Raw genomic sequence first — 25,569 nt, 5'->3', positions numbered from 1 at the left:
GTATCTACCCCCGTGCTGTAGCTGTCCTGGGAGTGTTTGATGGGGACAGTGTAGAGGGAGCTTTACTCTGTATCTAACCCCGTGCTGTACCTGTCCTGGGAGTGTTTGATGGGGACAGTGTAGAGGGAGCTTTACTCTGTATCTAACCCCGTGCTGTACCTGTCCTGGGAGTGCTTGATGGGGATAGTGTAGAGGGAGCTTTACTCTGTGTCTCAGCCCGTTCTGTACCTGTCCTGGGAGTGTTTGATGGGGACAGTGTAGAGGGAGCTTTACTCTGTGTCTAAGCCCGTGCTGTACTTGTCCTGGGAATGTTTGATGGGGACAGTGTAGAGGGAGCTTTACTCTGTATCTACCCCCGTGCTGTAGCTGTCCTGGGAGTGTTTGATGGGGACAGTGTAGAGGGAGCTTTACTCTGTATCTAACCCCGTGCTGTACCTGTCCTGGGAGTGTTTGATGGGGACAGTGTAGAGGGAGCTTTACTCTGTATCTAACCCCGTGCTGTACCTGTCCTGGGAGTGTTTGATGGGGACAGTGTAGAGGGAACGTTACTCTGTATCTAACCCCGTGCTGTACCTGTCCTGGTAGTGTTTGATGGGTCAATGCGGAGGGAGCTTTACTCTGTATCTAACCCCGTGCTGTACCTGTCCTGGGAGTGTTTGAAGGGGGACAGTGTGGAGGGAGCTTTACTCTGTATCTAACCCCGTGCTGTACATGGCCTGGGAGTGTTTGATGGGGACAGTGCAGAGGGAGCTTTACTCTGTATCTAACCCCGTGCTGTACCTGTCCTGGGAGTGTTTGATGGGGACAGTGTAGAGGAAGCTTTACTTTGTATCTAACCCCGTGCTGTCCCTGTCCTGGGGGTGTTTGATGGGGACAGTGCAGAGGGAGCTTTACTCTGTATCTAACCCTGTGCTGTACCTGTCCTGGGAGTGTTTGATGGGGACAGTGTAGAGGGAGCTTTACTCTGTATCTAACCCCGTGCTGTACCTGTCCTGGGAGTGTTTGATGGGGACAGTGTAGAGGGAGCTTTACTCTGTATCTAACCCCGTGCTGTACCTGTCCTGGGAGTGTCTTTCAATCCTGTCTCCAGCAATCGCAACACAGGAATTGACATAATCTTGTGGAAGCGTGTTGCTGACTAGAACATTGCTGATTGTAGGTGGTAGTGAGCTGCCTTCTTGAGCTGATGTTCTTGTAGATGGTAACGGTCTCGGGTTTGGAAGGTGGTATGGAAGGAGCCTTGGTGCAGTGTGTATTGTAGGTGCTGGACCCGGCTGTTGCACCATCACTGTGTCAGGGACACTATCTACCCGGTTTGACCTCAGTGCTGCTGAGCTTCTTGGTGTCACGCAAGGTGAGCGCTGAGTGTTCTCTCACACTCCAGCGTGTTTTGAGATGTCGGTAAGTCAGCCATTTGTCACTGTTCTCAGCCTGTGGCCTGATGCCGTGGAATTGAAAGTGTTGGTCCTGTTGGTCAATGAGCACTGCAAACGGGTTACTCATGGGGACGTGCTGATTGGTCTCCACTGTTGTCAATTGGAGGTCACCTGAGACAAAAACACTTTCTCACTTCCATCAACAATAAAACACCATTCTGCAGATTTGTTCACTGCCTTTAATAAAGTTATAATGATTGTTAATTGTAGAATTGTAGAGGCTTTTCACAGGCCTTGAATCACAAAAACAAAAACAGAGTCAAAAGCGGAGCCTGAGAAAGGGAGAAATGTATTTACGCAGGAATGACAGCCCTGGACTGTGAGGCTGGAGAGATTCTGAGTGCGGCTATAGCTGAATCCTCTGTGAAGGGACTGAGCTCAGGAACAAACACTCCGATACTCCGGGAAACGGACTGTGTTCCCTCTGAGGCTTATTTAAATCTGACTGATTCTGGGCTTCATAAACAAAGACACAAAACAAAAGAGTAAAGAAGTTATCCTGAAGCAATATGATCTCTGGTTACCCCCCAGCGGGATTCTTTCAGCCCACGGCGGTTCGGAGAATTGTCAGGCCGGGCGCGATTAGCGCAACGCTACCCCAACTCCGGTACCCCAACGCCGCTACCCCAACTCCGGTACCCCAACGCCGCTACCCCAACTCCGGTACCCCAACTCCGGTACCCCAACTCCGGTACCCCAACTCCGGTACCCCAACGCCGGTACCCCAACTCCGGTACCCCAATGCCGGTACCCCAACTCCGGTACCCCAACGCCGCTACCCCAATGCCGGTACCCCAACTCCGGTACCCCAACTCCGGTACCCCAACTCCGGTACCCCAACACCGGTGTCCAGAGAATCAACACCATTGGCGCCAGCGCGGTCGGCGTGGCACCAGTCGGGGGCCACTCTACGCGGCCCCCCAGCGATTCTCTGCACTACCCGCCCCCCCCCCCCCGGCGATTCTCCGCCCTACGCGGCCCCCCCCCCCCCCCCCTGGTGATTCTCCGCCTGGGATGGGCCGAGGGGCCACACAAAGAAAACCGAGTCCCGCCGGCACCGTTCACATCTGGTCTTACCCGGCGGGACCGCGGCGTCCATCCTGTCGGGGACGGTGGAGGGGGAGGGCTGCTCCGACCCCGCGGGGGTCCTCCGCTGTGGCCTGGCCCGCGATTGGGACCTACCGATCGGCAGGCCAGCCTATCCTGGTGGGGCCTCTTTTGCTCCGCGCCAGCCCCTTAGCCCTACGCCATGTTGCGTCGGGGCCGGCAAGGAGAAGGAAGCTGCCGCGCATTCACGCGGTCGCAGTGCGCATTCACGCGGTCGCAGTGCGCATTCACGCGGTCGCAGTGCGCATTCACGCGGTCGCAGTGCGCATTCACGCGGTCGCAGTGCGCAGGCACAGACCCGCGCCGCACAGTTGATGCCGTTTCGGCAGCTGGAGCGACGTGGGTCGCTGCAATACCGTGCTAGCCTCCTGTAGGGCAGAGCATCACTACACGTAGCGGTCCGATGATGCCGTCGTTAAACTCTCCACTTTTTACGAGGGCATCAACACTCTGCCTTCAGATGGGAGAATCCCGCCCCCCCGTGTCCACCTTAGGATCTTGGAGCGAGTGTGGAGGAGATTCATTAGAAATCAAATATTCTTCATCAGGATAACAGCACATCCAAAATCTCCACTTTTTAAAAACACGGCCGGGATTCTCACTGCCGGGATTCTCACTGCCGGGATTCCCACTGGCCGGATTCTCACTGGCGGATTCTCACCGGCGGGAATCCCACTGCCGGGATTCCCACTGGCGGGATTCCCACTGGCGGGAATCCCACTGGCGAGATTCTCACTGGCAAGATACTCACTGGCGGGATTCCCACTGGCCGGATTCTCACTGGCGGGATTCTCACTGGCCGGATTCTCACTGGGGGGATTCTCACTGGCCGGATTCTCACTGGCCGGATTCTCACTGCCGGGATTCTCACTGCCGGGATTCTCACTGGCCGGATTCTCACCGGCGGGAATCCCACTGCCGGGATTCCCACTGGCGGGATTCCCACTGGCGGGAATCCCACTGGCGAGATTCTCACTGGCAAGATACTCACTGGCGGGATTCCCACTGGCCGGATTCTCACTGGCGGGATTCTCACTGGCCGGAATCTCACTGGGGGGATTCTCACTGGCCGGATTCTCACTGGCCGGATTCTCACTGCCGGGATTCTCACTGGCCGGATTCTCACCGGCGGGAATCACACTGCCGGGATTCCCACTGGCGGGATTCCCACTGGCGGGAATCCCACTGGCGAGATTCTCACCGGCGGGAATCCCACTGCCGGGATTCCCACTGGCGGGATTCCCACTGGCGGGAATCCCACTGGCGAGATTCTCACTGGCAAGATACTCACTGGCGGGATTCCCACTGGCCGGATTCTCACTGGCGGGATTCTCACTGGCCGGATTCTCACTGGGGGGGATTCTCACTGGCCGGATTCTCACTGGCCGGATTCTCACTGCCGGGATTCTCACTGCCGGGATTCTCACTGGCCGGATTCTCACCGGCGGGAATCCCACTGCCGGGATTCCCACTGGCGGGATTCCCACTGGCGGGAATCCCACTGGCGAGATTCTCACTGGCAAGATACTCACTGGCGGGATTCCCACTGGCCGGATTCTCACTGGCGGGATTCTCACTGGCCGGATTCTCACTGGGGGGATTCTCACTGGCCGGATTCTCACTGGGGGGATTCTCACTGGCCGGATTCTCACTGGCCGGATTCTCACTGCCGGGATTCTCACTGCCGGGGTTCTCACTGGCCGGATTCTCACCGGCGGGAATCCCACTGCCGGGATTCCCACTGGCGGGATTCCCACTGGCGGGAATCCCACTGGCGAGATTCTCACTGGCAAGATACTCACTGGCGGGATTCCCACTGGCCGGATTCTCACTGGCGGGATTCTCACTGGCCGGATTCTCACTGGGGGGATTCTCACTGGCCGGATTCTCACTGGCCGGATTCTCACTGCCGGGATTCTCACTGCCGGGATTCTCACTGGCCGGATTCTCACCGGCGGGAATCCCACTGCCGGGATTCCCACTGGCGGGATTCCCACTGGCGGGAATCCCACTGGCGAGATTCTCACTGGCAAGATACTCACTGGCGGGATTCCCACTGGCCGGATTCTCACTGGCGGGATTCTCACTGGCCGGATTCTCACTGGCCGGATTCTCACTGGGGGGATTCTCACTGGGGGGATTCTCACTGCCGGGATTCTCACTGGCGGGATTCTCACTGGCCGGATTCTCACTGGCCGGATTCTCACTGGCCGGATTCTCACTGGCGGGATTCCCACTGGCGGGATTCTCACTGCCGGGATTCTCACTGGCGGATTCTCACTGGCGGGATTCTCACTGGCCGGATTCTCACTGGCCGGATTCTCACTGGCCGGATTCTCACTGGCGGGATTCCCACTGGCGGGATTCTCACTGCCGGGATTCTCACTGGCGGGATTCTCACTGGCAGGATTCTCACTGGCGGGATTCCCACTGGCGGGATTCTCACTGCCGGGATTCTCCGATGCGCTGACTGCTGACACCTGGGGCGGGATTCTCCGACCCCTTCGGCGATTCTTTGTCCTACCCGGCCCCCCCGGTGGGCCCCGCGATCAGGGCCCACCGACCCGCGAGCGGGCCTGTGCCGTGGGGGCACTCTTTTGCTTCCGCCTTCGCCATGGTCTTCACTATGGCGGAGGCGGAAGAGACCCCCTCCACTGTGCATGCGCGGGGATGCAGTGAGCGGCCGCTGACGCTCCCGCGCATGCGCCGCACGGCAAAGTCAAAGTCATTTCCACGCCAGCTGGCGGGGCGCCAAAGGCCTTTTCCACCAGCTGGCGGGGCGGAAATCAGTCAGGCGCGGGCCCCCAAGATGCGGAGAATTCCGCACCTTTGGGGCGGCGCGATGCCGGACTAATTCGCGCAGTTTTTGGCGCCGGGCGGCGGACTTCGCGCCGATTGCGGAGAATCCCACCCCTGGTCTCTCCTGGTTTAGGATCAAAAATACTCTCTGCCCGTTTTATTCCCTCTCCTCCCATCCCTTATTCAGTTCTGATTTAGGGACACCTCAGTCTTTGGAAAAATAATTCCGCTGCCAAAGAGCGAGGGTCCTTGAGGGGCTAGGCCCGCGCCGGACTGATTTACGCCCCGCCAGCGGCGTCAGCGGCATCCCCGCGCATGCGCAGTGGAGGGTGTCTCTTCCGACGCCGTGTACTGTCCATAACGGGAAACTCTATTGGCCGCCTATATTTATTACTCAGAGGTACCGATACCTTTCAACCATTTGACTGATTTAGACGAGACTAACTCGGCTTTGGCCCAATGTACCAGAAGTAGGTCCAGATCTGAATGTGGAATCCAAAACATTGCTCCCAAGGAGGTCAGATCAAGGTCACTTTCCCTGGAGACTAGTCCCGAGGGGGGGGATGTCAGTAAATGAAGACAGTGAAGAAGCTGGGATTGTTGTCCTCAGAGTGGATATTTGATAGACACGTTCAGAGTGGTGAGGATTTCCGATCACTGTCCCAGTGACCTCTCCAACTGTACAGGCAGTGTGATGCCTCTGTGATCGAATAGCTTCCTGCCAGTTCTGAGTAAAAGGTTGGCTTTCCCAGTCAGTCACGGGATACCCCCCGGAAAATGTAGACAAATATCCCACCCCTTCAGAGGAATTGACAAACTGGAGAGTGATTATATTGTTCTTCAGAATGGGAGGGGTGAGACGCTGCGGGAATCGCTTCTTCACCCATTTCTCTCTCTCAGAACTATCGTTGTAACTTGTCATAAAGGTCTCGCTGTCCACTTTTGATTGGCTGAAAAATATAAACGTAAAAATGGGAAAATATCAATATCAGCGCTAAACGATTATTTACACAATAACATGTTATCGATCAGAGTGGGTGGGGGGTGTCGGGGTGAGGGAAGAACAGCACTCCCTCAGTACTGACTCTCTGACAGTGCAGCACTCCCTCAGTGCTGACCCTCTGACAGTGCAGCACTCCCTCAGTACTGACCCTCTGACAGTGCAGCACTCCCTCAGTACTGACCCTCTGACAGTGCAGCACTCCCTCAGTACTGACCCTCTGACAGTGCAGCACTCCCTCAGTACTGACCCTCTGACAGTGCAGCACTCCCTCAGTACTGACCCTCTGACAGTGCAGCACTCCCTCAGTACTGACCCTCTGACAGTGCAGCACTCCCTCAGTACTGACCCTCTGACAGTGCAGCACTCCCTCAGTACTGACCCTCTGACAGTGCAGCACTCCCTCAGTACTGACCCTCTGACAGTGCAGCACTCCCTCAGTACTGACCCGCTGACAGTGCAGCACTCCCTCACTACTGACTCTCTGACAGTGCGGCACTCCCTCATTACTGACCCTCTGACAGTGCAGCACTCCCTCAGTACTGACCCTCTGACAGTGCAGCACTCCCTCAGTACTGACCCTCTGACAGTGCGGCACTCCCTCAGTACTGACCCTCTGACAGTGCGGCACTCCCTCAGTACTGACCCTCTGGCAGTGCAGCACTCCCTCAGTACTGACTCTCTGACAGTGCGGCACTCCCTCAGTACTGACCCTCTGACAGTGCAGCACTCCCTCAGTACTGACCCTCTGACAGTGCAGCACTCCCTCAGTACTGACCCTCTGACAGTGCAGCACTCCCTCAGTACTGACCCTCTGACAGTGCAGCACTCCCTCAGTACTGACCCTCTGACAGTGCGGCACTCCCTCAGTACTGACCCTCTGACAGTGCGGCACTCCCTCAGTACTGACCCTCTGACAGTGCAGCACTCCCTCAGTACTGACCCTCTGACAGTGCAGCACTCCCTCAGTACTGACCCGCTGACAGTGCAGCACTCCCTCAGTACTGACTCTCTGACAGTGCGGCACTCCCTCAGTACTGACCCTCTGACAGTGCAGCACTCCCTCAGTACTGACCCTCTGACAGTGCAGCACTCCCTCAGTACTGACCCTCTGACAGTGCAGCACTCCCTCAGTACTGACCCTCTGACAGTGCAGCACTCCCTCAGTACTGACCCTCTGACAGTGCAGCACTCCCTCAGTACTGACCCTCTGACAGTGCAGCACTCCCTCAGTACTGACCCTCTGACAGTGCAGCACTCCCTCAGTACTGACCCTCTGACAGTGCAGCACTCCCTCAGTACTGACCCTCTGACAGTGCAGCACTCCCTCAGTACTGACCCTCTGACAGTGCAGCACTCCCTCAGTACTGACCCGCTGACAGTGCAGCACTCCCTCACTACTGACTCTCTGACAGTGCGGCACTCCCTCAGTACTGACCCTCTGACAGTGCGGCATTCCCTCAGTACTGACCCTCTGACAGTGCAGCACTCCCTCAGTACTGACCCTCTGACAGTGCGGCACTCCCTCAGTACTGACCCTCTGACAGTGCGGCACTCCCTCAGTACTGACCCTCTGGCAGTGCAGCACTCCCTCAGTACTGACTCTCTGACAGTGCGGCACTCCCTCAGTACTGACCCTCTGACAGTGCAGCACTCCCTCAGTACTGACCCTCTGACAGTGCAGCACTCCCTCAGTACTGACCCTCTGACAGTGCAGCACTCCCTCAGTACTGACCCTCTGACAGTGCAGCACTCCCTCAGTACTGACCCTCTGACAGTGCAGCACTCCCTCAGTACTGACCCTCTGACAGTGCGGCACTCCCTCAGTACTGACCCTCTGACAGTGCAGCACTCCCTCAGTACTGACCCTCTGACAGTGCAGCACTCCCTCAGTACTGACCCGCTGACAGTGCAGCACTCCCTCAGTACTGACTCTCTGACAGTGCGGCACTCCCTCAGTACTGACCCTCTGACAGTGCAGCACTCCCTCAGTACTGACCCTCTGACAGTGCAGCACTCCCTCAGTACTGACCCTCTGACAGTGCGGCACTCCCTCAGTACTGACCCTCTGACAGTGCGGCACTCCCTCAGTACTGACCCTCTGGCAGTGCAGCACTCCCTCAGTACTGACCCTCTGACAGTGCAGCAGTCCCTCAGTACTGACACTCTGATAGTGCAGCACTCCCTCAGTACTGACCCTCTGACAGTGACGCACTCCCTCAGTACTGACCCTCTGACAGTGCAGCAGTCCCTCAGTACTGACACTCTGACAGTGCAGCACTCCCTCAGTACTGACCCTCTGACAGTGCGGCACTCCCTCAGTACTGACACTCTGACAGTGTGGCACTCCCTCAGTACTGACCCTCTGTCAGTGTGGCACTCCCTCAGTACTGACCCTCTGACAGTGCAGCACTCCCTCAGTACTGACCCTCTGGCAGTGCGGCACTCCCTCAGTACTGACCCTCTGACAGTGCAGCACTCCCTCAATACTGACCCTCTGGCAGTGCAGCACTTCCTCAGTACTGACCCTCTGACAGTGCAGCACTCCCTCAGTACTGACCCTCTGACAGTTCAGCACTCCCTCAGTACTGACCCTCTGACAGTGCAGCACTCCCTCAGTACTGACCCTCTGACAGTGCAGCAGTCCCTCAGTACTGACCCTCTGACAGTGCAGCAGTCCCTCAGTACTGACCCTCTGACAGTGCAGCACTCCCTCAGTACTGAACCTCTGACAGTGCGGCACTCCCTCAGTACTGACCCTCTGACAGTGCGGCACTCCCTCAGTACTGACCCTCTGACAGTGCGGCACTCCCTCAGTACTGACCCTCTGACAGTGCTGCACTCCCTCAGTACTGACCCTCTGACAGTGCGGCACTCCCTCAGTACTGACCCTCTGACAGTGCGGCACTCCCTCAGTATTGACCCTCTGACAGTGCAGCACTCCCTCAGTACTGCCCCTCTGACAGTGCAGCACTCCCTCAGTACTGACCCTCTGACAGTGCTGCACTCCCTCAGTACTGACCCTCTGACAGTGCGGCACTCCCTCAGTACTGACCCTCTGACAGTGCGGCACTCCCTCAGTACTGACCCTCTGACAGTGCGGCACTACCTCAGTACTGACCCTCTGACAGTGCGGCACTCCCTCAGTACTGACCCTCTGACAGTGCGGCACTCCCTCAGTACTGACCCTCTGACAGCGCAGCACTCCCTCAGTACTGACCCTCTGACAGTGCGGCACTCCCTCAGTACTGACCCTCTCACAGTGCGGCACTCCCTCAGTACTGACCCTCTGACAGTGCAGCATTCCCTCAGTACTGACCCTCTGACAGTGCAGCACTCCCTCAGTACTGACCCTCTGACAGTGCAGCACTCCCTCAGTACTGACCCTCTGACAGTGCCGCACTCAGGGTGATCATGTTGGGCATGTTTTGGGGAAATGTACACGAGATGTGTTAATAAAATAAACAGAGGCTTTGCTAAGGGCCCAAGATGGGAAGTCAACATTTCACTTTATTTACCGCATATTCAGATTGTTGCTGGGAAGCTGCCACGTTCGATCCCCGGCCCAGAGGGACGCTCTGAGCTCCTAATTGCGGCTGACGGTAATCTGTGAGAAAAACAGAAATTGTTGGACATTCTCACTTCGGCATATAATAATAATAATCTTTATTAGTGTCACAAGTAGGCTCACATTAACACTGCAATGAAGTTACTGTGAAAAGCCCCGAGTCGTCATTAGCACAGGGTTAGGGTAAAGCTCCCTCTACACTGTCCCCATCAAACACTCCCAGGACAGGTACAGCACGGGGTTAGATACAGAGTAAAGCTCCCTCTACACTGTCCCCATCAAACACTCCCAGGACAGGTACAGCACGAGGTTAGATACAGAGTAAAGCTCCCTCTACACTGTCCCCACCAAACACTCCCAGGACAGGCACAGCACGGGGTTAGATACAGAGTAAAGCTCCCTCTACAGTGTCCCATCAAACACTCCCAGGACAGGTAAAGCACGGGGTTTAGATACAGAGTAAAGCTCCCTCTACACTGTCCCCATCAAACACTCCCAGGACAGGTACAGCACGGGGTTAGATACAGAGTAAAGCTCCCTCTCCACTGTCCCCATCAAACACTCCCGGGACAGGTACAGCACGGGGTTAGATACAGAGTCAAGCTCCCTCTACACTGTCCCCATCAAACACTCCCAGGACAGGTACAACATGGGGTTAGATACAGAGTAAAGCTCCCTCTACACTGTCCCCATCAAACACTCCCAGGACAGGTACAGCACGGGGTTAGATACAGAGTCAAGCTCTCTCCACACTGTCCCCATCAAACAGTCCCAGGACAGGTACAGCACGGGGTTAGATACAGAGTAAAGCTCCCTCTCCACTGTCCCCATCAAACACTCCCGGGACAGGTACAGCACGGGGTTAGATACAGAGTCAAGCTCCCTCTACACTGTCCCCATCAAACACTCCCAGGACAGGTACAACATGGGGTTAGATACAGAGTAAAGCTCCCTCTACACTGTCCCCATCAAACACTCCCAGGACAGGTACAGCACGGGGTTAGATACAGAGTAAAGCTCCCTCTACACTGTCCCCATCAAACACTCCCAGGACAGGTACACCAGGGAGGGGGTTAGATACAGAGTAAAGCTCCCTCTGCACTGTCCCCATCAAACACTCCCAGGACAGGTACACCAGGGAGGGGGTTAGATCTGCTATTATGCTGATACTAGGCTGATAAGAGACCCAGTGTGATGAATGTGGGAGTTTCGATATATATTGTAATTTATGTATCTGGTGCAGTAAAGCTGGAAACTCTGGGTTAGGGTTACTTTGTGGCTGTTGCAGCAATGTTTTTAAATGGTCTAGTTTAAAAGACAGACTCTTTGGCTGCAGATATGGAATTAACGCCTTTAAAAAAATAAATCATTCCCATTTACCTGAGGTGCGGCTGATGGAATTTTGTTTTTAGGAAGACGGTTCCTTAGGGAGCAGATAATTAGAGACGTTGTGCTTAGCCTCAGTAAATAATCATAACCCAGTTAGTGGGATAGAGATGAAGTAGTTAATGGGAGGAGCCAGGACTGAAGCTGTTAGGTATAAATTTCAGTTCACATTTTGCTGTGAACAGAACGGAATCTTTTGCCAAATGCTGGAAGTTAAACAGCAGTTTGACACAGGCTAGAAACTGCAGGGTGTTTCCTGAAAGATCTCTCTCTCAAAGCAGTTTCTCCAAGAAATCTCTGTGGAGTAAACACTGCTGTGTTTGTTAACTGTATTTAAAAGTGGGTTTTGACCTGAGATGGATTTTGTTTGATTGGACATAAGAATGTAGCAATTGAAGTGTTTCATTTTATTGTGAAGCATTGTTTCACTAGTAATTGTAAGCTATTTCTTGCATGATGTTAAAGTAAGTTTAATCCTATGTTAATAATAAAGATTGTTTCAATTAAGCATTTCCCTATTTTGTGTAGAATCACTCCTTTCCTCACAGTCTTACACATTTCTTTTTTAAAGTTAGAGTATATAATTATTTTTTTCCAATTAAGGGGCAATTTAGGATGACCAATCTACCTAACCTGCACATGTTTTGGGCTGTGGGGGTGAGACCCACGCCGACACGGGGAGAATGTGCAAACTCCACACGGACAGTGACCCAGAGCCGGCATCGAACCTGGGACCTCGGCGCCGCGAGGACAGTCTTACAAATTTAAAATAAATGATAGTGTTTTTTTTGTCCAGTATCCTCGCGACTGCTGAGGTCTGGTCCAGGAGCCTAATACTGGCTGATACCCGGGTTTAAAACACTTCATAGTTACTGGGGGAATTTAAATCAATTCATGTTTTAAAATCTATGAAACAAAGCTAGTTGTAGTAATGATGACAATGAAACCATTAACGATTGTCCTACAAACTCATCTGGGTCACTAATGTCCTTTAGGGAAGGAAATCTGCCGTCCTTACCTGGTCTGGCCTACATGTGGCTCCAGACCCACAGCAATGTGGTTAACTCTGAACTACCCTCAGAAATGGCCGAGCGAACCATTCAGTTCAAGCGCAGAAGTAATCGGGCCCGATTCAGCTTTTGGGTGTGTTTGGCGGCGGGCCTCTTGATGGCTGCAGCGCTGAGAATCAGCCGGTTAGCCAACGACACTTTGCCATTTCTTTTTGCCTCGGAGCGTTTCTCCCTGGCAAGGCGACACTCAGAGAGGATTCCTGCTGACAAGCTGATCTCGAGCGCAGGAACCCTCTCCGCGCAACTCAGGGCGTCATTTTGAACCGCAGCCCCGATCGCCTCCCCCCTTTCAGGACCCCCCCTTTTATTGACACCCCTTCACCCCCTCCTCCAACCTTGTCAAGGCCCCCCCCCTCACCCTACCTCCAATGGGCAAAGCCCAGATCGACCCAAACCCTGGCAATGCCAATTGAGCACCCAGGCTGTGCCAGGTGGCAGTGCCAAGGTGCCAGGTACCGGTGGTGTGCCAGCGTGCCACCCTGCCCTGTCCCCGACCACCTGGGGGTCTCTAATGGCCGGGAGGTGTGTCGTCGTCCCCGGAGCTAATACACATGGGGCGGGATTCTCCAACCCCGCGCTGGGTGGGAGAATCGCAGGAGGTCGGTGTGAATTCCGCCTGAACCCTCCTCCTAATTCTCCCGCCCCCCAAAAACCAGCCCGGTGTGAGTCGCGCCGCCCGCCTCGGAGAATGGCGGGGTCCGGCGTGACTCAATGGGCGCCGAGGCTGCCCGAAATCTTCGGCCCGCGATGGGCCGAAGTCCCGCCCGTCTGTTGCCGGTCCCGCCGGCGTAAATTGGAGTAGGTCCCTGACCAGCGGGACCTGGCGGCCCGGGGGGGGCTCCGGGGTTTTTGGGGGGGCGGGGGGGGGGATCTGGCCCCGGGAGGTGCCCCCACGGTGGCCTGGCCCGCGATCAGGGCCCACCGATCCACGGGCGGGCCTGTGCCGTGGAGGCCTGTGCCGTGGGGGCCTGTGCCGCGGGGGGGGGGCCTGTGCCGCGGGGGCCTGAGCCGCGGGGGGGGCCTGTGCCGCGGGGGACCTGTGCCGTGGGAGCCTGTGCCGCGGGGGGGGGGCCTGTGCCGTGGGGGGGCCTGTGCCGCGGGGGGGGCCTGTGCCGCGGGGGGGGCCTGTGCCGCAGGGGGGCCTGTGCCGCGGGGGGGCTGTGCCGCGGGGGGGGCCTTTGCCGTGGAGGGGGGGGGCCTGTGCCGTGGGGGGGGGGCCTGTGCCGCGGGAGCCTGTGCCGTGGGGGGGGCCTGTGCCGCGGGGGGGGCCTGTGTCATGGGGGGGCCCTGTGCCATGGGGGCCTGTGCCGTGGGGGGGGCCTGTGCCGTGGGGGCCTGTGCCGTGGGGGGGGGCCTGTGCCGCGGGGGGGGCCTGTGTCGTGGGGGCCTGTGCCGTGGGGGGGGGCCTGTGCCGCGGGGGGGGCCTGTGCCGTGGGGGCCTGTGCCGTGGGGGGGGGGGCCTGTGCCGTGGGGGGGGGGCCTGTGCCGTGGGGGGGGCCTGTGCCGTGGGGGCCTGTGCCGTGGAGGGGGGGGCCTGTGCCGCGGGGGGGGCCTGTGCCGCGGGGGGGGCCTGTGCCGTGGGGGCCTGTGCCACGGGGGGGGGGCCTGTGCCGCGGGGGGGGCCTGTGCCGTGGGGGCTCTATCCTTCCACACTGGAGGCCATGGTCCTCCGCCATTCCCGGTGCGGAAGCGAATCCCTCGGCGCAGGCGTGGGGATGACGCCAGCACGCGCTGCTGCTCCCGCGCATGCGCGACTTGTGCCGGCCGGTGGAGGCCCTTTGGCGCCAGTTGCCGTGGCCGAGCCCCTGAAGGTGCGGAGGATTCACACCTTCAGGGCGGCCCGACTCCGGAGTGGTTCACGCCACCCGGTCCCACCAGGACCCCCCGGCCCGCCGGGTAGGGGAGAATCCCACCCCAGGTCGATCTTTGTTTGGACCAGTAAGTCCGGTCAGTACGGACACAGGGTGAGTCTGGTCCTATTATTTAACTGAGTCCAATGGTGTTTTCCTGGGATTCACCCAGTGCGCCTGGATCTGTGCCGGCCGCCAGGCGATTGCTCAATCGCGCCCAATATATTTGTAGAGACAAAATACTGTGGATGCTGGAAATCTGAAATAAAAAATTGAAATGTGGATCAGCTCAGCGGGTCTGGCAGCGTCGGTGGAGAGAGTGGGACACGGCCAACGCTTCGAGTCTGGTTCACTCTTCAGATCTGACAGAAAGCTATATCGGACTCAAACCCTGTTCCTCGCTCCACAGCTGCTGCCAGACCTGCTGAGTTTATCCAGCATTTTCTGTTTCATTTTAAAAGAACAAGTTTGAATAACTTACTGAGCTATTTTGGAAGCTGGTGGACTGGAGTCACATGAAAATGAAAATCGCTTATTGTCACAAGTAGGCTTCAATGAAGTTACTGTGAAAAGCCCCTAGTCGCCACATTCCGGCGCCTGTTCAGGGAGGCTGTTACGGGAATTGAACCGTGCTGCTGGCCTGCCTTGGCCTGCTTTCAAAGCCAGCGATTTAGCCCTGTGCTAAACAGCCCCTGTATATCAATCGGCTAAGGGCTGCGAGCTTCTTCGCAGGAAGTGAGTGAATGAGAAAGGATTTTCCATTCAGTAGCTTCACAATTATTGTCTTTTCAATAATCCCTGACATGTGTTAATCCTTCGTTCAGGAAACCAGGATGTAGATTAACAAGGATTTAAAATAAAATCCGGATGAGTGGTTTTTCCCGGGGGTGGAGGATTTCGAGAGGTGTGCAGGGGGTCGGTGAACCATGTTCACAGATTTTTGGGGGGTGCAAAGTTAAGCTTTTGGGAGTTGGTGTTTGAGAGTTTGCAGAGGTGGTGCGGGTCAGGGCCCTATGGCGGTGATCTTTGGGGTGTCGGAGGCACTGGGGCTGCGGGAGGGGAAAGGGGGCAGATGTCGAGGCCTTCGCCTCTCTGATTGCCTGGCGACAGATACTACTGAACTGGGGGTCAGCATCGCTGCGGGGGTCACAGCCTGGTTGGGAATATTTCTTAGGCTGGAGAAGATAAAGATCGCCCTTAGAGTGTCGGAGGAGGCTGTTTTTTCAGTTTTTATTACTTTGTCTGAGTTACAAGCCGGGGCTCAGAGTGTGGACGGGGCGAACCCCGAATCCAGCTCCTCGCCTGCTCCAAAAAACAATTCACATTCAAATTCTGTGTTTCAGGAAATGTTTGTCATGGAGAAGGAGGGAGGGCGGACAGGGGGTTTGGGGGCGAAAAAAGGGGGGAAACAATTGAACCAGCTGTATGCACTGTGTTTATTTTGTGCTATGTTCACCTGTTTGTGTGTGTTTGCAATCAAATATAATTTTAAAATAAAATCCAACCTTTAGAAGCAGTTCTTTTCCTCTTGGCAAAACAATAAACTGACAACGCGACCAAGAAGGTGACCAGCAAATCTCCACTGATAATTCCAATAACTGTCCCTGTGTTTAGCTCAATGCAGCCTTCACAAACTGTCAGAGAGAGAAAAACAATTTAATAATCAGATTGTAACGGACTTCACCTGGCAGAATGTTATAGAATTGATACAGTAACAGAAGCTTCACCGATTGGGCATCATTGGAGTTTATACGCCTTCATTCAGTTTCCTTTCTGACTAAGTTCCCATCCATTCCTTTTCTTTTCATTTCTCCAATTAAGGGACAATTTAGCAAATCTACCCACCCGGCACATCTTTGGGTTGTGGGGGTGAGACCCACGCAGACACGGGGAGAATGTGCAAACTCCATTCCTACCTTTTGTTAACACCTTCAGAATATTTACAGCAAATGATCTGAAAGGATCTGAAACGCATTATCAGGTTAATCAAGTTTGATCGACCATTAAATTCGATAAGTTTGATCAAACAACGACGAGTCCGAATACAGGAGGGAGATAGAGAACCTAGTGGAGTGGTGCAGCGACAACAATCTCTCCCTCAATGCCAGCAAAACTAAAGAGCTGGTCATTGACTTCAGGAAGCAAAGTACTGTACACACCCCTGTCAGCATCAACGGGGCCGAGGTGGAGATGGTTAGCAGTTTCAAATTCCTAGGGGTGCACATCTCCAAAAATCTGTCCTGGTCCACCCACGTCGACGCTACCACCAAAAAAGCACAACAGCGCCTATACTTCCTCAGGAAACTAAGGAAATTCGGCATGTCCACATGAACCCTTACCAGCTTTTACAGATGCACCATAGAAAGCATCCTATCGGGCTGCATCACAGCCTGGTATGGCAACTGCTCAGCCCAGGACCGCAAGAAACTTCAGAGAGTCGTGAACACCGCCCAGTCCATCACACGAACCTGCCTCCCATCCATTGACTCCATCTACACCTCCCGCTGCCTGGGGAAAGCGGGCAGCATAATCAAAGATCCCTCCCACCCGGCTTACTCACTCTTCCAACTTCTTCCATCGGGCAGGAGATACAGAAGTCTCAGAACACGCACGAACAGCCTCAAAAACAGCTTCTTCCCCACTGTCACCAGACTCCTAAATTACCCTCTTACGGACTGACCTGATTAACACTACACCCTGTATGCTTCACCCGATGCTGGTGTCTATATATTTACATTGTGTACCTTGTGTTGCCCTATTATGTATTTTCTTTTCTCTTCACGTACTAAATGACCTGTTTGAGCTGCTCGCAGAAAAATACCTTTCACTGTACCTCGGTACACGTGACAATAAACAAATCCAATCCAATCCAAATTCTGGAGCAAAACCTGTGTTGCCTCACACTGCGATGATGATGATGATTCCAAACACTGCTCAGCGTGACTTGGAAGATGTGCTTCTCCGTATTCTCCAGAATCAACAAGAATCTAAACAAGTCCCAAGATTGAAGAAAATTCTCAGCAGCAAGGCCTGTCTCCAACTCCCAGTACAGTTCAATTGAATATGCCATGAAGAACCATTATCATTGGATAGATGCAGAGATCAGTGGCGAGAGAGTTCAAGGACAGGGCACTTCCCCGACATCAGAAACTGTGTTGCCGTATCAAGTTGCTCATTTGGAAGATCGAGAAGATGTAAAAGAATTGCAGGAACATGTGTGATAACAGAAAGGCGAATAAGCCAAACAGATCATCAAGAAACTGAAAGACGATCAGGTAAATTAGCAGAGGTCAAATCTGATTAAACCGGAAACTCCAACCAGGCACTTCACTGCCAACATTTACTGTATGTCCCCTTTCACATTTACAATCTGATTTCTAAACTTGTACATTAATCAGGAATTACCTTTCACTTTGATGTAAAACTTGTACTGAGACTGACCCGCTTTACAGACATATTCCCCATCATCAGATTCGCTGTAATCATCTACTTTGTATTCGGGTCGGTTATCTATAAGTCCTGCTGGTTTTTCATTTCCGTCTTTATCGATTTTATACCAGGAAATACTGTCACTCTTTAAGTGTTCAGGACAATGTAAGGTGACTGAGGTTCCATCAATTGTCACTTTATCTACAAAATAAACAAAGACTGAATCAGGAATATCTTCTCACCATGAAACAATTTTGGAATTTGTTTAATTAAATTTACTCACCCGCGGCCACGGCTGTGACCCCTGTAACAATGGAAAGAAATAAACTTAGCAACGTTTTTAATTTTTCAATAACATTTACATATTGTCAATTTAAAACTATTCCGTCAGATTAATTTCCATGTCTTGCTGTGTTAACATGACCATTTTCAGTTAAAGATGTTGTCGAGATTCTCCTGGATGCCTCTGGGCTGGACATGGGGGCAGTGCCCGGGGGTGGGGGGGGCATGGGGGCAGTGCCCGGGGGTGGGGGGGCATGGGGGCGGTGCCCGGGGGTGGGGGGGGCATGGGGGCAGTGTCCAGGGGTGGGGGGGCGTCTCTGTCACTGTGAGATAGAGCTCTCCGCACCCTCTCCCCGCCCCTCCCCGGCATCAGGAGCGGCAGCAAGTCAGCAAAATTGTCAACAACAAAACACTCTATTCTAAGTAAAATGTCTTATTCCAATCATTCAGAAAAATACCAATAACATTTCAATACATTTTAGTTCAAATTAAAAATGCATAATTATTACAGACGTGAAGAGGTTTTCATCCACATATTTGACTGCTGGGTGAGAGTTACCCAAATGGATCAGCCTTACCGACTTTCTACAACAACAGGGTTAATTAGAGTGTTTTATCTCGAAATTAACTTAACTATTTCTCAACAAATCTTTATTAATTTTGGAACTTTAATTTAAGTTAAAGATATTATTAAACTAGAAAGAGTGCAGAAAAGATTTACTAGGATGTTACCGGGACTTGATGGTTCGAGTTATAAGGAGAGGCTGGATAGACTGGGACTTTTTTTCCCTGGAGCTTGGAGGCTTTGGGGTGATCTTATAGAGGTCTATAAAATAATGAGGGGCATAGATAAGGTAGATAGTCAACATCTTTTTCCAAAGGTAGGGGAGTCTAAAACTAGAGGGCATAGGTTTAAGGTGAGAGGGGAGAGATTCAGAAGGGCCCAGAGGGGCAATTTCTTCACTCAGAGGGTAGTGAGTGTCTGGAATGGGCTGCCAGAGGTAGTAGTAGAGGCGGGTACAATTGTGTCTTTTAAAAAGCATTTAGATAGTTACATGGGTAAGATGGGTATAGAGGGTTATGGGCCAAGTGTGGGCAACTGGGACTAGCTTAATGGTAAAAACTGGGCGGCATGGACTGGTTGGGCCGAAGGGCCTGTTTCCATGCTGTAAACTTCTATGATTCTATTAAAATCCTTTGTGTTTTTCTAAAGTGCCAGATTTGTCTCCAGTGGCTCTACACTTAGTTATCTAACTCTGGCATCTGCTGTAACTTTGCGCAGAGAAAGATCCCAATAATAACATTGAGCGGTCAGTTGTGTTCCTGGAATTAAACTTCATGGAAAAGAAGGAAGTCTTTTAAGTCATCAATTCTGCTACCTTTTTAATTTAAAACCTCTAAACTAATCGCAAACTCCCGACATTCTGCCCAATTTCGTTTTAATTCTGTGTTTGTGATGTATCTCGGGCTGAAATCTCCCCCAGGCCACGTGTTTCTCGGTTTCGCGCTGTTCGCTGGCAGTGAGATTCTCTCTTCCCGATGATTGGGGGGGGGGGGGGTCACTGCGGGCGGAAGGAGGGATTCCTAACTGCCGGAGAATTCCGGCATTAATGTCTGATCCATAATTGATGTTGGTTAGTGGTTAGCACTGCTGCCTCACGGCACCGAGGTCCCAGGTTCGATCCCTGCCCCGGGTCACTGTCCGTGTGGAGTTTGCACATTCTCCCCCTGTCTGCGTGGGTCTCACCCCCACAACCCAAAGATGTGCAGGGTAGGTGGATTGGCCACGCTAAATTGCCCCTTAATTGGGGGAAAAAAAGAATTGGGTACTCTAAATTCATAAAAAATTAAAAATAAAAACTCATAAATGATGGCCAGGACATCAGGAGATCGCCTCCTCTTTTTGCAATAGCACCAGCGGATATTCTAAATCACCCTGAGAGGGTAGACAAGACTAGCAAACAGGTGGCACAGCCAACAGTGCAGCGTTCCCTCAGTACTGACCCTCTGACAGTGCAGCACTCCCTCAGTACTGACCCTCTGACAGTGCAGCACTCCCTCAGTACAGACCCTCTGACAGTGCAGCACTCCCTCAGTACTGACCCTCTGACAGTGCAGCACTCCCTCAGTACTGACCCTCTAACAGTGCAGCACTCCCTCAGTACTGACCCTCTGACAGTGCGGCACTCCCTCAGTACTGACCCTCTGACAGTGCGGCACTCCCTCAGTACTGACCCTCTGACAGTGCAGCACTCCCTCAGTACTGACCCTCTGACAGTGCAGCACTCCCTCAGTACTGACTCTCTGACAGTGCAGCACTTTCTCAGTACTGACCCTCTGACAGTGCGGCACTCCCTCAGTACTGACCCTCTGACAGTGCACCACTCCCTCAGTACTGACCCTCTGACAGTGCGGCGCTTCTTCAGTACTGACCCTCTGACAGTGCACCACTCCCTCAGTACTGACCCTCTGACAGTGCAGCACTCCCTCAGTACTGACTCTCTGACAGTGCAGCACTTTCTCAGTACTGACCCTCTGACAGTGCGGCACTCCCTCAGTACTGACCCTCTGACAGTGCAGCACTCCCTCAGTACTGACTCTCTGACAGTGCAGCACTTTCTCAGTACTGACCCTCTGACAGTGCGGCACGCCCTCAGTACTGACTCTGACAGTGCAGCACTCCCTCAGTACTGACCCTCAGACAGTGCAGCACTCCCGCAGTACTGACCCTCTGACAGTGCAGCACTCTCTCAGTACTGACCCTCTGACAGTGCGGCACTCCCTCAGTACTGGCTCTCTGACAGTGTGGAGCTCCCTCAGTACTGACCCTCTGACAGTGCAGCACTCCCTCAGTACTGACCCTCTGACAGTGCGGCACTCCCTCAGTACTGACCCTCTGACAGTACAGCACTCTCTCAGTACTGACTCTCTGACAGTGCGGCACTCCCTCAGTACTGACCCTCTGACAGTGCAGCACTCTCTCAGTACTGACTCTCTGACAGTGCGGCACTCCCTCAGTACTGACTCTCTGACAGTGTGGAGCTCCCTCAGTACTGACCCTCTGACAGTGCAGCACTCCCTCAGTACTGACCCTCTGACAGTGCGGCACTCCCTCAGTACTGACCCTCTGACAGTACAACACTCTCTCAGTACTGACTCTCTGACAGTGCGGCACTCCCTCAGTACTGACCCTCTGACAGTGCAGCACTCCTTCAGTACTGACCCTCTGACAGTGCGGCACTCCCTCAGTACTGACCCTCTGACAGTGCGGCACTGATTAAAATGAAGCAACAAAATTAACCCAACAAAGTTGCAAAAAGTTCTTTGTCTCAATCTTCATACCGACCAGAAGCTGAACTCACCGAATAGCAATGAGATTGTGACCAGTGTGGATAATATTCTCTTCATCTCTCCAGCCAGATAGACTGGCAACATCTGGCTTGCTTCTCTGCACCTGGTCAAACGCTGAAAGTTTGTTTTCAACTATCAGTAAGTGGAAAAGAAATTAAGAGAGATCAGGTTGACTGAGTTGAAGCAGATCTCGGGGTGGTGAGTCTGTAACCGTCCCTCTCGTTGCCTCGTGTTTTCACCTTCCGAGCTGCTGTTGTTCAGTTTCTGCACATTGAACAGGAAACAAGAGCTGGAGCAAAGAAATGAGATCAGACCACAGGACTCATCACCAACAACTCAACCCAGATACAAAAAGCTGCAAACAATCTCCCTCCGTAGTCTAGAGTTTCCAAACATACCTTCCAAACTAAACACTACTTTCTAAGTGTTCAAACCCATGTAAACAAATCAAAAATAACAGATACTCGGGAGTGAGTTACAGACTGGAATCTAATCGAGGGGTTCGGGGTGGTTTATATATAGAATAACAGATACCCGGGAGTGAGTTACAGACTGGAGTCTAATCGAGGGGTTCAGGGTGGTTTATATAGAGAATAACAGATACTCAGGAGTGAGTTACAGACTGGAGTCTAATCGAGGGGTTCGGGGTGGTTTATATATAGAATAACAGATACCCGGGAGTGAGTTACAGACTGGAGTCTAATCGAGGGGTTCGGGGTGGTTTATATATAGAATAACAGATACCCGGGAGTGAGTTACAGACTGGAGTCTAATCGAGGGGTTCGGGGTGGTTAATATATAGAATAACAGATACTCGGGAGTGAGTTACAGACTAGAATCTAATCGAGGGGTTCGGGTTGGTTTATATATAGAATAACAGATACCCGGGAGTGAGTTACAGACTGGAGTCTAATCGAGGGGTTCAGGGTGGTTTATATAGAGAATAACAGATACTCAGGAGTGAGTTACAGACTGGAGTCTAATCGAGGGGTTCGGGGTGGTTTATATATAGAATAACAGATACCCGGGAGTGAGTTACAGACTGGAGTCTAATCGAGGGGTTCGGGGTGGTTTATATATAGAATAACAGATACCCGGGAGTGAGTTACAGACTGGAGTCTAATCGAGGGGTTCGGGGTGGTTAATATATAGAATAACAGATACTCGGGAGTGAGTTACAGACTGGAATCTAATCGAGGGGTTCGGGATGGTTTATATATAGAATAACAGATACCCGGGAGTGAGTTACAGACTGGAATCTAATCAAGGGGTTCAGGGTGGTTTATATATAGAATAACAGATACCCGGGAGTGAGTTACAGACTGGAGTCTAATCGAGGGGTTCGGGGTGGTTAATATATAGAATAACAGATACTCGGGAGTGAGTTACAGACTGGAATCTAATCGAGGGGTTCGGGGTGGTTTATATATAGAATAACAGATACCCAGGAGTGAGTTACAGACTGGAATCTAATCGAGGGGTTCGGGGTGGTTTCTATATAGAATAACAGATACTCGGGAGTGAGTTACAGACTGGAATCTAATCGAGGGGTTCGGGGTGGTTTATATATAGAATAACAGATACTCGGGAGTGAGTTACAGACTGGAATCTAATCGAGGGGTTCGGGTGGTTTATATATAGAATAACAGATACCCGGGAGTGAGTTACAGACTGGAATCTAATCGAGGGGTTCGGGGTGGTTTCTATATAGAATAACAGATAGCCGGGAGTGAGTTACAGACTGGAATCTAATCGAGGGGTTCAGGGTGGATGTTATATAGAATAACAGATACCCGGGAGTGAGTTACAGACTGGAATCTAATCGAGGGGTTCGGGTGGTTTATATATAGAATAACAGATACCCGGGAGTGAGTTACAGACTGGAATCTAATCGAGGGGTTCGGGGTGGTTTATATATAGAATAACAGATACCCGGGAGTGAGTTACAGACTGGAGTCTAATCGAGGGGTTAAGGGTGGTTTATATAGAGAATAACAGATACTCAGGAGTGAGTTACAGACTGGAGTCTAATCGAGGGGTTCGGGGTGGTTTATATATAGAATAACAGATACCCGGGAGTGAGTTACAGACTGGAGTCTAATCGAGGGGTTTGGGGTGGTTAATATATAGAATAACAGATACTCGGGAGTGAGTTACAGACTGGAATCTAATCGAGGGGTTCGGGTTGGTTTATATATAGAATAACAGATACCCGGGAGTGAGTTACAGACTGGAGTCTAATCGAGGGGTTCAGGATGGTTTATATAGAGAATAACAGATACTCAGGAGTGAGTTACAGACTGGAGTCTAATCGAGGGGTTCGGGGTGGTTTATATATAGAATAACAGATACCCGGGAGTGAGTTACAGACTGGAGTCTAATCGAGGGGTTCGGGGTGGTTTATATATAGAATAACAGATACCCGGGAGTGAGTTACAGACTGGAGTCTAATCGAGGGGTTCGGGGTGGTTAATATATAGAATAACTGATACTCGGGAGTGAGTTACAGACTGGAATCTAATCGAGGGGTTCGGGATGGTTTATATATAGAATAACAGATACCCGGGAGTGAGTTATAGACTGGAATCTAATCAAGGGGTTCAGGGTGGTTTATATATAGAATAACAGATACCCGGGAGTGAGTTACAGACTGGAGTCTAATCGAGGGGTTCGGGGTGGTTAATATATAGAATAACAGGTACTCGGGAGTGAGTTACAGACTGGAATCTAATCGAGGGGTTCGGGGTGGTTTATATATAGAATAACAGATACCCAGGAGTGAGTTACAGACTGGAATCTAATCGAGGGGTTCGGGGTGGTTTCTATATAGAATAACAGATACGCGGGAGTGAGTTCCAGACTGGAATCTAATCGAGGGGTTCGGGGTGGTTTATATATAGAATAACAGATACTCGGGAGTGAGTTACAGACTGGAATCTAATCGAGGGGTTCGGGTGGTTTATATATAGAATAACAGATACCCGGGAGTGAGTTACAGACTGGAATCTAATCGAGGGGTTCGGGGTGGTTTCTATATAGAATAACAGATAGCCGGGAGTGAGTTACAGACTGGAATCTAATCGAGGGGTTCAGGGTGGATGTTATATAGAATAACAGATACCCGGGAGTGAGTTACAGACTGGAATCTAATCGAGGGGTTCGGGTGGTTTATATATAGAATAACAGATACCCGAGAGTGAGTTACAGACTGGAATCTAATCGAGGGGTTCGGGGTGGTTTATATATAGAATAACAGATACCCGAGAGTGAGTTACAGACTGGAATCTAATCGAGGGGTTCGGGTGGTTTATATATAGAATAACAGATACCCGGGAGTGAGTTACAGACTGGAATCTAATCGAGGGGTTCGGGGTGTTTTCTATATAGAATAACAGATAGCCGGGAGTGAGTTACAGACTGGAATCTAATCGAGGGGTTCGGGTGGTTTATATATTGAATTACAGATACCCGGGAGTGAGTTACAGACTGGAATCTAATCGAGGGGTTCAGGATGGATGTTATATAGAATAACAGATACCCGGAAGTGAGTTACAGACTGGAATCTAATCGAGGGGTTCGGGTGGTTTATATGTAGAATTACAGATACCCGGGAGTGAGTTACAGACTGGAATCTAATCGAGGGGTTCAGGATGGATGTTATATAGAATAACAGATACCCGGGAGTGAGTTACAGACTGGAATCTAATCGAGGGGTTCAGGGTGGATGTTATATAGAATAACAGATACCCGGAAGTGAGTTACAGACTGGAATCTAATCGAGGGGTTCGGGTGGTTTGTGTAGAGAATAACAGATACCCGGGAGTGAGTTACAGACTGGAATCTAATCGAGTGGTTCGGGGTGGTTTCTATATAGAATAACATATAGCCGGGAGTGAGTTACAGACTGGAATCTACTCGAGGGGTTCAGGGTGGTTTATATATAGAATAACTGATACTCGGGAGTGAGTTACAGACTGGAATCTAATCGAGGGGTTCAGGGTGGTTTATATATAGAATAACAGATACCCGGGAGTGAGTTACAGACTGGGATCTAATCAAGGGGTTCAGGGTGGTTTATATATAGAATAACAGATACTCGGGAGTGAGTTACAGACTGGAATCTAATCGAGGGATTTGGGTGGTTTATATATAGAATAACAGATACCCGGGAGTGAGTTACAGACTGGAATCTAATCGAGGAGTTCGGGGTGGTTTATATATAGAATAACAGTACCCAGGAGTGAGTTACAGACTGGAATCTAATCGAGGGGCTCGGGGTGGTTTATATATA

General features: G+C 52.2%; 1 protein-coding gene across 1 annotated transcript; it reads right to left on the bottom strand.

Moving 5' to 3' along the window:
* Positions 1 to 5,080: 5,080 nt before the first annotated feature.
* LOC140398088 (T-cell surface glycoprotein CD3 epsilon chain-like) lies at positions 5,081 to 21,525 on the bottom strand. The gene is made up of 6 exons (XM_072486309.1): positions 21,290 to 21,525; positions 17,929 to 17,949; positions 17,622 to 17,846; positions 15,722 to 15,850; positions 9,861 to 9,949; positions 5,081 to 6,292 (listed from the first exon to the last, which is right to left on the bottom strand). Exons 1-6 carry the CDS (start codon positions 21,360 to 21,362, stop codon positions 6,245 to 6,247), a joined length of 585 nt encoding a protein of 194 aa, XP_072342410.1. The 5' UTR covers positions 21,363 to 21,525; the 3' UTR covers positions 5,081 to 6,244.
* Between the last annotated feature and the right edge of the window lie 4,044 nt (positions 21,526 to 25,569).

This window comes from Scyliorhinus torazame, chromosome 21 (genome assembly GCF_047496885.1).
Source record: "Scyliorhinus torazame isolate Kashiwa2021f chromosome 21, sScyTor2.1, whole genome shotgun sequence".
NCBI lineage: Eukaryota > Metazoa > Chordata > Chondrichthyes > Carcharhiniformes > Scyliorhinidae > Scyliorhinus > Scyliorhinus torazame.
This window is presented reverse-complemented; position numbering and strand designations above follow the sequence as displayed.